General features: G+C 48.5%; 2 protein-coding genes across 2 annotated transcripts in view; one reads left to right on the top strand and one right to left on the bottom strand.

Annotated features, from left to right (window-relative positions):
* HIVEP2 (HIVEP zinc finger 2) overlaps positions 1-9,261 on the bottom strand; it is a 141,499-nt gene extending 132,238 nt beyond the window's left edge. Inside the window, exon 1 of the mRNA XM_042796249.1 lies at positions 9,177-9,261. The gene's annotated coding sequence lies outside the window, so the exon portion shown is untranslated. The remainder of the gene's footprint in view (positions 1-9,176) is intronic.
* LOC122153753 (translation initiation factor IF-2-like) lies at positions 6,051-11,225 on the top strand. The gene is made up of 3 exons (XM_042796145.1): positions 6,051-6,065; positions 8,649-9,391; positions 10,281-11,225. The coding sequence occupies exons 1-3, from the start codon at positions 6,051-6,053 to the stop codon at positions 10,798-10,800; spliced, it is 1,278 nt and encodes a 425-aa protein (XP_042652079.1). The 3' UTR covers positions 10,801-11,225.
* Positions 11,226-13,009: the final 1,784 nt, after the last annotated feature.

The raw sequence follows: 13,009 nt of genomic DNA, 5'->3' as shown, positions 1-13,009 counted from the left end.
CTTCTTTAATTACTAAGTCTGTGAGAGAGAAAGAGAAAGAAAATTAAAAGGCTTCTCTCATAGTGACTCCATTTGTGGAAAATACGCTGCACTGAAGGTTTGGAGAGGTGAGCGTAAAGGAACTCCATCATCCCATGTGTCTTTCTCTTTCCTGCCATGCAGAGGGTTATCTGGGGAGCAAGGGAAGGAAAGTCAAGGCATGTCTGCTGAAAGCTGCTTTGCCATTACTACAGAAAAACAAACAAAGACCCCAGACACACCACTGGAAAGCGTCACGTAAGAGGACACAGACCAAAACTAAAGCAGAGGTTCTTCTCCATGTATACTTAGCTTTTACAAGTGAATGTGTCTGGGCCAACCTCCCATCATGGAAGGTTCAGGTTTATCAACTCTGGATGTGGAAGTCTGTACAACTCAGAAACAAAACAAGCATTTCCAAGGTGCTGTATAATCACAACTTGTCCTTGCTCCAAAGGAGAAGTTTTGGAGGATCTGATATGCTTCCATTTCCTTGTCTGTTACTTTCTCACCTCTCTGCCAAGCCCGTTCATAAGAGCAACACACAGAGTGATGAATCTTTGTCCACAAAGAGATCACCAAGTAATTTAATGGAATCACTGAACAGCTATATGGTAACAGTTTTCAACTATTAGTGAGCTGAGCTAAAAACAAAGTGAGGAAATTAAGGTACTGTATGTCATCTTTTTGTCTCCTGACATTCCACAGACCAAAGTCTTGTCAATAACAAATCACACCAAAGAAAGGTGATATAGGAACCTTCGTAGTACTGCGTATCAGTTCTGACTTCCAACCTCACTCCTTTACAAAAACACAGCTGACTCAAAACTACCCTACTAATTACTCCAAATTATGTAGTAATTTTACTAATGCATAGCTGATTCTGAAATTTTTTACCAATAATTAACATCACCCACTGTGATAAAGTAGGTCAAACATGAGTACAATTTGTGTATTTTTTTAATTAGTAATTTACTAAAGGAGAGATTAAAAAGCTAAAAAAGATATGACACGTATCAAATGTGACAGATAACCTGCTAGACGAACTTTATTGCTCTCTCCATCACAATGTTTTGCCACCATACCAACCTACTGCAGAGGTAGCGACACTATATTTGGCATCACTCTAGCTCTAAAAGAAACACCTTCCTGGGAGTTTGTATTTCACTAACACGCTAACATCACTAACATCATTTCCTACTCAAGCATGTTATATAAAGGACTCCTATGCTTACACTTACCACAAATTTCTTCAGATGTATTAGTAACATCTTGCTAAGCCTGTATCAAAATTCAACTGGACCTCGTAAAATTAAATACATGTAGCTTATGCATTATTTAAGCCTTAAGAAAACAGAGATTCTAGCCAATCAGCACGATGGAAATATCCACCAACTTTTAGAGGAATTTTGCTAGTATTGTAGGACCAAACACAAAATAATCAAACAGGCTGCAAATTCTGTTTGACATAATTTTACTGAGAACATTGGAAGAAATGATATTCATATAAATTTGCAGAGATTTTAAGGCAAAATCTCTTTAAGAGCCTAGTATCACTATGTCTCCTGGTGATCAAACTAGACTATCATATCACACAGCATCGAGACGTCCAACTTTATGGTTTCAAAGTTCATAGTTAAATCCTACCTTTACCAAAGTGTAGAAGCTTCTAATGATTTAAACAAGATACAGAATTTGGTTGTAGGAGTCTATGAATGTGAAGCCAGAGATCAGTACCTTTTTCACTAGAGAACTATTTTGTCTTAGACAAACGCAGGGAAAAAAACCTTTCATAAGCAGCTTCAGAAACTGTGTTCATAAACATAACTGATTTTAAATGGGAAAAAAGTCAAAATTAGTCTATCCCTATTGTTGCAGAAGACCATGAACTGTAACCAATTCTCTCTTCTACACTGTTAACAAAATAGTTTAGAAATCCAACTCTCAAGACGAATCAGTGTTCACAGGTGTCACAGAGGACTCAGTTAAACACTGCCAGCACGCACAGGTGTCAGTTAACCAGGGGCCTGCATTACTCTCTAAAGCATCTCTTTTTCGTTGCTAATGCTTGTACAGTAGAACAAAATCACTTTCAAACCCCACATAAATTGAGAACAGTTAGAGCAAATGAAGATATATTTTCCAGCTAACTGAACTATTTTAGCTGTCTTTGAAAAACAAGGAATATGAAACTCCACATACTTTTAGGATTTTTGTGAACAGACTACACTCGAACTACACTGAGCTATGAAGACTGTTAATAGATGCCAGCAACTTACGTCTCTGTTGAATACTGACTTTTGTCTAAACTAAACAGCTTTTGCTCGAAGTCGTGTCACATCTTGTTGTCAAGGAAGGGTAACCCCAGTTATTATTTCATGCTCTTCTTCCCTGACACACTACAAGTATTTTGTTTTAATGCAAACCGCAAATACAAAATCCAAAAATACAGAGATTGTGCCATTTATTTAAACTAAAGAAACAATATGCAAGAAAAACACACTGCCTAATAAAACTAATTCAGATAATCCTGACCCTGTCCTGTTAGACTTTTTTAAACATAAAGCTCCTTTTTGCCTAAGTGCAGATATTACTCAATGGGAAAACTGCTCATTAAATAATATTATTTCAACAAAATTAAACATTCTGCTCTGCTAAATTCTCTGAGCTTATATTACATCCTACTATGTGTAATTAGGTATTTATTTCAGCTTTTAAATTGCTTCTTAGAAAACATCCAGTATTACTTCATATTCATAAATCACTTGATAAGGAGTGTACCCAAGCTCTAACAGTCTATCACCAAGCACAGATGAGGAAAATTCCAGGCACACCACTTAGGTGCTGGGGAGGTGGGGAGGATTAAGTTAGCCCACTCAGTCCAGCAGCAACACTAACCTCCGTACCCAAAAAAGTCTAAACCTTCAGCATAAATCACAGAAAATAATCTGGGGTTTTTTTGCTTTGTTTTTTTATGAGTGTTTTCTTACAAAGGGGGTCAAACCCTGCTTTACTCCATTACCTTTAAAATGTCACCTGACGTTATTTCAATTCCCTTTAGGTCCTCTAGTTTTCACTTTTCTATCAAACCAAACTATACATGTAAATTATTTAACTGCTTTTCTTTGTATGGAATTTCCAATAAACCGCTATCTAAAAAAGAAACTTCCTGTGGCAATCAAATCTTGAGTTCCTCCTGTATGACACAATAGCAATTAAAGCATGCCTTTCAAAAATACTGTATATCCTTTTTTTCACACTTTAGCAGCTTACATAAGTCAGAGATTTTAGTCAGAGCTGCAGCAGCTTATTACAATTTACTTAAGTTGCAATGAAGTGAACTTGTATTTTTAAGAATGGAGATATTCTCTACGATTTTTTCTGTGCAGGCTAAAATTTCTTGTGTACTGAAGTTGCATTTTTCAGACTCTGTAAACATATTAGGATAGAACTGTCAATCACAAGAACAAAACAATAAAATAATTTCCTGCTAAACAAATTGAGGTGCAACAAAACAAACCCATGTGTGCATGAAGTGGCCATAAACCCATTACTAACTTCATTATTACATTACTCATGGTTTCTGTGTCATTTTTAGAACTTTTCTGTTGAGACCAAGTCTACCCTGACAGAGGTAGAACGTGCATAAACAAACTCAGAAAAATGGATATAATCATTATACAAACTAGTCAGATCGTAACCATGTAGCAGGGAAATTTGTATCAGATAATTACATCCACGTTGGTACAATGTATTACTTTAAGAATACTACCATCTAAGTGGTCCATTTCTGGTAGGTATGCTTTGAGACCTCCATCCAGAGAAAGAGGAGGGGAAAAAAAAAAAAAACAACCAACCAACCAAAAAAAAACCCCACACCATTGTGTAGGTTTTTGCTTACTCATATATAAAACTATGAAAACTAAAAGGCAATATTCAGTTTCAAGAAACAGTAAAATAGACATGCCCAGGGCAGAACAAGGAAATACAGAAACACAAGCAACGTTGTGACCATAAACAGATGTGGTCCACGCTCTGCTGCTATTACCCTGGCATACAGAGAACAGAGTGACCATTTTGCAGGTGTACAAAATGTGCCTGAAAGACAAATGAAAATAAGTGCCCAGAATCCATGGAACTTTATCAGAGCAAGAAGAAACTCTGATGTTTAGACCACATTTCTCACCACATGGTGAGAAATTAATCACAAGACAATAAAAAAAAAAAAAAAAAAAAAAAAAAGGCAAGAGACTTTTAATTTGACAGGCAAAGTTGCATATGATACTTGTACGTCTTCTGATTATTTCACATTGGGGATTTGGAAACACCTCAGCAGATTGTTTCCCCTGCCCATACCCATACCCTCTCACCCCTTTTCCAGGCTCATAGCTTTGAGAGAGAGAGAGAATTTGAGAGAGGGGACAAATCAAACAAGTAGTTGGGGCAAAGTCAATTGTTTAATTTATGAACAAAAGTTCAGAATGCTAAACTAAGAGGTATGTGGTGCCTCCCACATGATATTTCAGTAAAAACAACAACAACAATCAGGTATTTCCAGAGATGAACATATTATTTAAATTCACCGATGATTTCTTAAGGTCCAACTCGGGGCTCACTAGTTGGTTATCATGAAAAAACTTCTAATACTTCTATTTAAAATGGATTTTTGCTCTCAGGTTGTCCGACCAGCACTTTTACAAATCCTTATCTCACTTGAGAATGAAAAACGTGGCCCGAATGAATTGCTTTTTAGTATTTCCTGCTGAAATAGAACAGTTGTTACAAAGTCGTATAAAACTGTTTAAGCTCCAAAAAGAGAAACAAAACTGTACAAAGCTGCTATTTCCTATTAAAATGGCACAGCCAGCTTGAAACTTTAATTCTCCTCTGCTACTTTAATTAAATGTGGCATCCAAAATTACTGATTGAAATGTGAAAAATACTATTCTCCATTTTCCATCTAGCTTATGCTTCCCCTTGCTGTTTCTTCACTTCTCCGCGATCTGCTAGATAGTTCCTCTACTGAAGGAACACCAAAAGCAGTTAAATTAAAATAGTTCTTTCAATCTGTAACATACTACTTCAGAGATGTTTAAGAAATCTGCTAAGAAAAAATAAACTGCCTCTTTAAATAAAAGAATTTTTAAAGTAGTTTCCTCATAACTTATCAGACCTTTTTCAAATAACAAAGGTATGCAGCCTCTGCACTCAACACTTCTGTGGAGCTCCCAAGAGTATTAGCAATTAACTCTTGCTGAAGACTTTAACCCATCAGATCTAATAATAATTACGCATTTCTCCTGCTAGGAGGACCAATAATTTAAAACCACGCACTGTCAGGTTCACCTCTTCTCAATGACTGAGATAAGATGGATAAAACATTTTCCTCTCTTTACCCTGTGTGAAGACCATTGATGTGAAGAACCAGATGGGCCTGATACATGTTAGGACCCAAGACAGGCAGAGGAAGTTAGTACTCAGCTCTGGCAATTTACCTGGAATTCCTATGCAGAATCAAGTGAGAACTAACATGGAAGTAGTACTTGTTGAGCTCTGCTTACAGAGCTGGATGGATAACTGCCAATATAACCCACGACAGCTTATTACAAAGCCCCACTACTCTCAAATTTGAAAGACAGCTTGCCATATTTCATAATACAGTAAGTCACAGTTATGTGACTTGTATACTCTACAGCAATACCCTTAAACAACAAGCATTTTTCTCTCTGATGGGTAAGTATTGCAGTATTTCACTAAGTAAATCACTTCTGCCAGGCACCCAGCTCCTATATTCCCATCACCTTACCTGATACAGTTAAATTTCAAAAGTAGTTACTGCCCCTGCTGATGGCTTGTGAAGGATGAGGAGAGGGACATGCAACATGGTACTTAGTACTTTCACTTTTGTTTAAATATAATTCACCTTAATTCTTTTTAAAACAAGCACATAAATGAATTAATAAACAAACAAGTCTGGCAAAACGCTGAAAAATAAATGTCCAGCCTTAAAAACTTCCAGCATAGTTACAAACATGCTGACCAGTGTCGTAAGTTTACTCATGTAACTGAGTCCAGCCAATGGTATTAGAAATAGTTAAAAGTCAAAAAAGAATGGCCTTGTAGGGTGCCACCACATAAACTAAACATGATATACTGCCAAACACTCAAGCAGACACATGTACCATTATTCAGCAAGGACCACATGAATGCATATGGCTCTCTGTTTTGTCTTCATAGTAACAAGAAGGTTTGTAAACAGATCTCACATATGAGGCAATCTAGTCACTTGAGAATCTAAAAATCTGCCTTTGTAAAGAAGTGTTCTGCACTGTTGCCACACAATTGGACTTAGATACACAATTAAAAGTCCTCTATCTTTGTGCTCTGGGACAAGTGCTGCTCAATTTTATTCTTATCCATAGCAGCAATGTTTTAACGTGCCACCTCAGCCAGGACATATGTAACTGCTATGCCAAATAGCCACTGGAAAATAATGGCAACACAATAGCCTATGCAACATTAAAAATTTGGGTTGTTCTATCAACGAAAGTAATGACACCTTGACTTTGTACCATATCACTGCTGCCTTTGAACAGCTGAAAACCACAGTAACCTTAACTGCATTTACAGATGATAGTAGTAACTTTCCAAAACTCACACGGAAAAAACTCTCTCAGACTAACCTACAACATTAACACCTTTTTTGAAAAATGAGGCAAAGCAAAAAAAGATTGTGAAGAAGGTTTCAGATAATCCATACCTGAAGCTTTAGGAGTATCCCCTGACTGGAAGGATAAGGAAAGATTTAACCTCTAACTGCAAATAAATGTAACCCCAGGTTACAGTGCATCTATCTAAATACGTCCACATGCTGCAAACCTAACAGGCAGAAACTCTCCTATCTTTAAAAACAGACACACTTCTTTAGCATGTCTGCGTATCATTTTCACTATCAAAATACTGAGGATTCTGCACTGCGTCGTCATAACCTGAGTATCAAATTCCTCTGGTAGTCAGTGGTAATTCACAGTAACAACAACAACAGAACCCGAAAGCTGGGCCCACTGAATTTGTACCTTGTTAGACCAGTTGCTCTTTTAATTTAGTAATTACTGTAATTACCCGGTGTCCCCAGATCTCCTGCTGATGACCGGAGCCCCCTTGTGCTCGGAGCTGCACAAACGCCAAGAGAGGTACCGCTGCCGGGAGCGGAACACAGACCGACCCGTTCACACTTTGCTTTTGCCACCCCGACCACCTCATTTACTTCTGTCACAGTAATTCACAGTATAGATTTATTAGAAGGGGGGAAGGCAGGGAAAAAAAAAAAAAAAAAAACAAAACAAAACAAAACCACCCTTGACTAAGTAGGCATAAAATGTTTTCTGTATTATTTAATCATGTAAAAAAAAAAAAGACAAGTTTTATATTCAAGTTTACTTCATTTTAAAATGGAAGGCGGGAAATTATTTAGAGAAATATTTCTGCTGGAACTCGTTGGTATTTCTCTTAGTTTAATTTAAAAGGGAATTTAAGAATCACTGTCATAAAAATACCTTTAATGTTTCATTTCTGCAACCACCACACGCAGGGAAGGAAAATAAAAAAAAAACACCTCAGAATAACGTTTGACCATCGCTGCCAACTAATAATAAGAACAGTGAACTCCCTTTCTGGGAAATGAAGCCCGGAGGACTTTTATCGTTGCCCCGGGGCGAGCCCCGGCCGCCTGCCCGCGGAGACAAGGCGCGCTGGCCGCCGGCCGGCCGAGCCCCCGGGCAGGCGGGCTGCAGCGCCGCGGCCTCCCGCCGCCTCCCCCGCCCGCGGCCGGGGCCCTCCGGGGCACCACCTGCCGCGGGCCCGCCCCGCTCCCCCGCAGGGGGCAAGGCCGCGCCGCCCGGAGCGGGCAGCGGGGGCATCGCCCGGGCTGAACCGGGGCTTCCCCACCCCCCCCCCCACCCGCCGCGCCGCGTCCCCGCCGCGCCGCGCGGTGCCGGCGTGAGGTATCCTATGCGACAGGCGCGGACGTGCCGCTTACATAATCGCCGCCGGCCGCACACGCACCCCGCGTTACATAAGGGACCGGGCCCCCGCCGGCCCCTGCCTGCGCCGCCCCCGCGGCACCCCCGCCGGCGCGGGGCAGGAGGGAGCGGGGGGAAGGAGGGCCCCGGCCCCGGCGGCCCCGGCCGAGCCCTTCGTTAACCCCCTTCCTGTGGCGTTTACACGTCATGGAACATTCCCGGAACGGGCCAACGTCCCACCCACTTCAGGGAACAGTCACCGCGGCGCAGCGCGCGCGCCCGCACCCCGCGCGCGCCCCCCCCGGCCCCCTCCCGGCAAAGCGGCGGGTACCCCCGCGCGCGCACCCCCCCTACGAGCGCGCCGACCCCCCCGGCGCCCCCCGCGGGGACGCGCTGCCAGAACCGGAGCCACCTCCCCCCACACACACACACCCCGGCGCCCTCCCCGCCGCGCCGGGTGGCCCCGGGCGCCCTCCCTGCAGGGTGCCTCCCCCGCTTCCCCCCCCCCCCCCGCCGCAGGGCGCCGGAGGCCGCGGAGAGAACCCTGCCGGGGCGGCCCCCCCGCGGGCGCCTCTCCCCGGCGGTGACCATGCCCATTCCCCGCCACAGGAGGGGATTACGCAAGGCAGCCTGCTCCTCATCTGCATACACTTACAAGCTGGGTATTCCCCACATTTCCTAACGGCGTGTCACCGACAAAGGCCTGTCCCCTGCCCCGGCCCCCTCCTGCGCCGGCTCAGCGGAGCGCCGGGCCGGGCCGGGGGGAAGGAAGGGCCGCCGGCCCGCGGTGCCCCGGGGACCGCCGGCGCCCGGAGCCGCCGCCACAGAGGTGACTTACCGGTCTGGCGGTTTTACAGCCCCGCCGGCGCCCTCCCCCGCGCCTCCCGCCGCCCGCCCTCCATTTACCCCTGCAACCCCAGGGCCGGCTGTTCGGGCGGCACTCGGCGGCCCCCCCACCCCCAACCGCTCGGCCGGGCGCCCTCTCCGCCGCGGCCCGAGACCCGCCGCCCCGCCGCCGGCCGCCCCCCGCCGGCGGCTCGGCGCGGCTGTCAGCTGGTGCCGGTGACAGGGGACCGGCGGCGGGCGGGCGGCGGGCGGGGAGGAGGGGGGCTGCCCGCAGCAGCCGCTGCCGCTCACCTGGAAAGTCACCGCGGAGGAAGGAGGGGAAGCCCTCCCGGTGCCCTTGGTGCGGCGGCTGCTGCTGCTGCTGCTGATCCCGCCGGGCGCTCGTGTCGCTCCTTGGCTAAGGGCTCGCCCGGAGTGAGGTGGCTGGCGGTGCTTCTTTATATATATAAAGACAGACAGCGATATTCCAGCGGCCGAGGGGCGCCCGTTTCACGCATTTCTCTTAAGGCAGGTCATTCCTCTCCCTCTTTTTTTTTTTTGGGGGGGGGGGAAGGCTCATCCCCATCACGCTGCCAGCGGCGGCGGGGCCGGTGCGGCCCGGGAGGCGCGGGAGCGCCGCGCGCTGCAGGCAGCTCCGCCGGGCTATTCCTGGCACCACTTCCCAGAACACAAGTTACGGGGCGGCGAGCGCGGAGCGAGCGCCGGGGAGCGCGCCGCCTGTGACGTCACCGGGTCCCCCCGCGCGCCGGCGGGGAGCGAGCGAGGCGCGACCGGCAGCGCCCGGCCGCGGGGTGATGGGCGCTGCCCGCCCCTCTCGGTGTTGGGGTGTGGGGGGGGGGGGGGGGTGCGGGGAGGCGGCGGCGGGGGAGAGGTGCGCCGCGCCGCCGGGAGGGGAGGGCGGAGGCAGGGCTTCGGCGGGCGAAGCCGCGGCCTCTCCCCGCCGGCGGAGAGAGATCGCCGCTCCCCGCCCCCCCCCACCCCCCCCCGCTGAGGGAACTCCCAGGAGAGCCAGTCCCGGCTCGCCGCGCGCCCTCCCGGCCCCAGAATTTCCTCCGCGGCCGCGGGATCCTCCTCCTCCCCTCCCGCCGCTTCCTCGCTCCCGCCCCCGGCCCCTCCGCCCCCTCGCTCTTGCCTGCTGGAGATCACATTATCTGTCAGGCAGAACAATATAGCACCGGGGCTCCCCGGCCCGGCTGCCGGCCCCAGCAGCTTCACAGCAGGCGCCTCGGCAGCCGGGCACGGCTCTGCCCGCGGCCCCGATCTCCTTTAGAAGGGGCCGCGCCGCGCACCGGCACGGCGGGGCTCGCCGCCGCCCCGGGGGGCAGGGAGGCCGCCCCCGGCACGCACGCCAGACGCCCCGGGCTCTGCCACAGACTACACGCATTTATTTCAACGGCCTCTCGCCCACCCGGCGCCGCGGCGAAGCGCCTTCCCCGAGAGCGGCCCGCGCCACCGGGAGGACAGACAAACGGACGGTGCCGGCCGGAGCTGCGGAGCGGCCGGCGCAGACACCTCACGCCGGCTAACGGCCGCCCGGGGCTCACGCCCCCGCTTCCCCCCGCCGCTGACGGATCCGCCCGCAGCCAATGAGCGTCCGCAACGTCCGGTGGCGGGGCGGGCTCGGCGGAGGGGCCGGTCTCCCTCAGCAGCCCCCGTCGGCCCCGGAGCCGGCCCGCCCCGGGGGCAGGGGCGCCGCGGGGGGGGACACACGGGACACCCTCCCGGCGAGGCGGTGCCTGCGCTCCCCGGGAGCGTCCCGGCGCTCTCCCGCGGCCGCCAGCCCCACCGCCGGCGGCTGTCACGGAACCCGGCCCGTGTCCGGCGTCGACAGCCGGCCCTAGGTCCCGCTGCTAAGCTCGGCTTTGAGTTCGCTCGACCCGGGCGAGGGTGCGGGAGCGGCCTTTGTCTGTCTTAGGTTTGCCACGGAAGGTTGCCCTCGGGTGGTTCCCGCGGTTCGGGCCCTCCCCGCTGGCTTCGCCGGGCTCGGCTTCGCTGCCGCGCTGGGTCTGGGGAAGCGGGTCTGCATTTCGTCGTCAGAGCAAAATAGTTTTCTGCTGGGGAAGCCATGCGACCGCATGCGGAGGCTGCCGTGAGGTGACTGGAAGGGATGCCGGCTCGCAGCGCTGTCACCATGACGTGGGAAGTCGTACCAGCACCTGAGATTATTGCTTTGATTCACATCCCCCCCCCCCCCCCCCCCCCCCCAAAAAAAAAAAAAAAAAGCCAAAACAAAACAAAAAACGTCATGGATTAAAAGGGAAGGGTGTACACATAAATCCAGAAAGCGGTCGTTCTTACGGCAGGTGCTGGAGCAAATAAAAGCATTATTTCATGGTTTAACTAGTGAAGAATTTTAAGTCATTCCTGCAGCTTTTTAGGGACTAGTAACAATTCAGTGCTCTGGGCACAGAATCTATTAATAAATATCCTGTCATCCTAATACGGTCCTTGGCCCCTGTTGACTTTGGTGGCCTCCGAGTCAGGTTCATGGAGCTTCCTTGTGCTCGGTCCAGGAGGTGCAGGAGAGTCTCCAGATTTCTTGGGACTCACCTCAAATCATGCAACAAGCATCTCACACGATCATAATTTTACAACGACTGACTACTTCTGTTACATAAAAGACTTGCTCCTGCCAGCACGTCTGGTACTAAGAGGGCTGAACCACAGCAGAGTCGCTTGCTCCTTGCTAAGTCTGTGAGCGTGTCTGTCTTTTTTTTTCATGGTTTTCACTGTGATACTGTCATTCCTGACACTGAGTATTGTTTCACTGGAATTATTCTGTCTGAGTAAACGTATTGACCTTGAGCTTGTGATCTTTATTTGATGCTGTGTCAGAATAAGTCAGTGGGAGACAGGAGTGCTTAGGATCTGTTTTAAATTGAAGTTTTCCCATCCTGCCGCTTTCCACAGCGGCTGCGTTTACCTCTGCCCCCAAATGACGGCTGCCAGTATCCTCCCCTCTGGGAAGCTGCAGACTCCTGACCAGCACATTTGACTTCTTGCGGTCTGCCGAGCATTGTCTGCTTCTCTCCTGCCTCTCACACAAGACTTCAGAAGTTCACTTTTATTGTCACAGAGACCAGCCCAGAGAAGCTACTGCAACAAGGTTCAGTATTCAAAATAATTTAAAAGAAAGTGTTTATTGACAGTTATTCTCCAAGCAAAGTAGAAAAATGTTTCTCCATAATGCTTTTCAAAATAAGGGTCTTTTTCCAATTGTTTTGGTTATCTCAGTAAGTTTTACTTTGTGTCCTTTTCCACATCCTCCTTCTCTTAGTATTGCAGCACCTGAGCCACTGCCACTTCCTTCGCTGTGGCTCTACAAGGTGCGTGCTGGAGTTACAGCTCCTGGGCACCTTAGGGTTCCCAGGGAAGACTGAAGCTACACGAGTGCTCAGAGACCTCGACTGCTGTACGTCGATTGTTTGGCTCGAGCCCGGGAGCCGGTTTTGATGGGCTGCACAACTTGCAGCTGCAGGAGTCCTTAGCTTGGAGGAGACCCCCCTCCCTCCCCTCCCCGGCAGCCAAAGAGCCAGGGAGGTCTTTGCATGGCTCCTTCAGCCCACTCCCCCTTTGAGCACCATCGTAGGGCATAGGTGTAACTGAGCACAAACTTACCTTCACCCCTGACCAATGCCCCTTTGCCCTCCCCCGGGAGCATGAGGCAGGAGCACAGTCCCGCGACGGGACTGCGGCTGGGATGCCCGAGTAGTTCTCCTCACAAACTCCTGCCAGTAACTCCACAGAGAGGCAGCAGACATCTGAATCACTTTTCCTCACCTACTTGTGACAACATTATCATAATCTCCTTGTGCCATAGCATCCCATCATTTCCCTCTAGATTTTTTTTCTTTATGTTTAGATCCAGCATTTAATAAAAGTATCACTCCAACTAAACTGAGAAGAGAACTAAGGGAGCTTTCAGGTGTGAGATTTACAGCTGTTTTTTAAGTACAGATTTTGCAGTTTCATCAGAAAGAAAGTCGTTCTTGCTGCTTGGGAAGCATCTTGGCCATCACAGCTGCCGCTAGTAGCAAGCACAATACAGAATAATATTCAGCAATGATGTTCACAGTTTATTAAATGCTATAAATTATTCTGAAATCTTGGTTTGATCTCAGAAC

The sequence above is a fragment of the Tyto alba genome, unplaced genomic scaffold (genome assembly GCF_018691265.1).
Source record: "Tyto alba isolate M040663 unplaced genomic scaffold, T.alba_DEE_v4.0 Super-Scaffold_22, whole genome shotgun sequence".
Taxonomy (NCBI): domain Eukaryota; kingdom Metazoa; phylum Chordata; class Aves; order Strigiformes; family Tytonidae; genus Tyto; species Tyto alba.
This window is presented reverse-complemented; position numbering and strand designations above follow the sequence as displayed.

Excerpts from the sequence above, each read along its gene's own strand:
- LOC122153753 (XM_042796145.1), top strand. Across the intron at positions 9,392-10,280 it reads GTTTCACGCATTTCTCTTAA|GCCTCTCGCCCACCCGGCGC; the intron begins GGCAGGTCATTC and ends TTTATTTCAACG.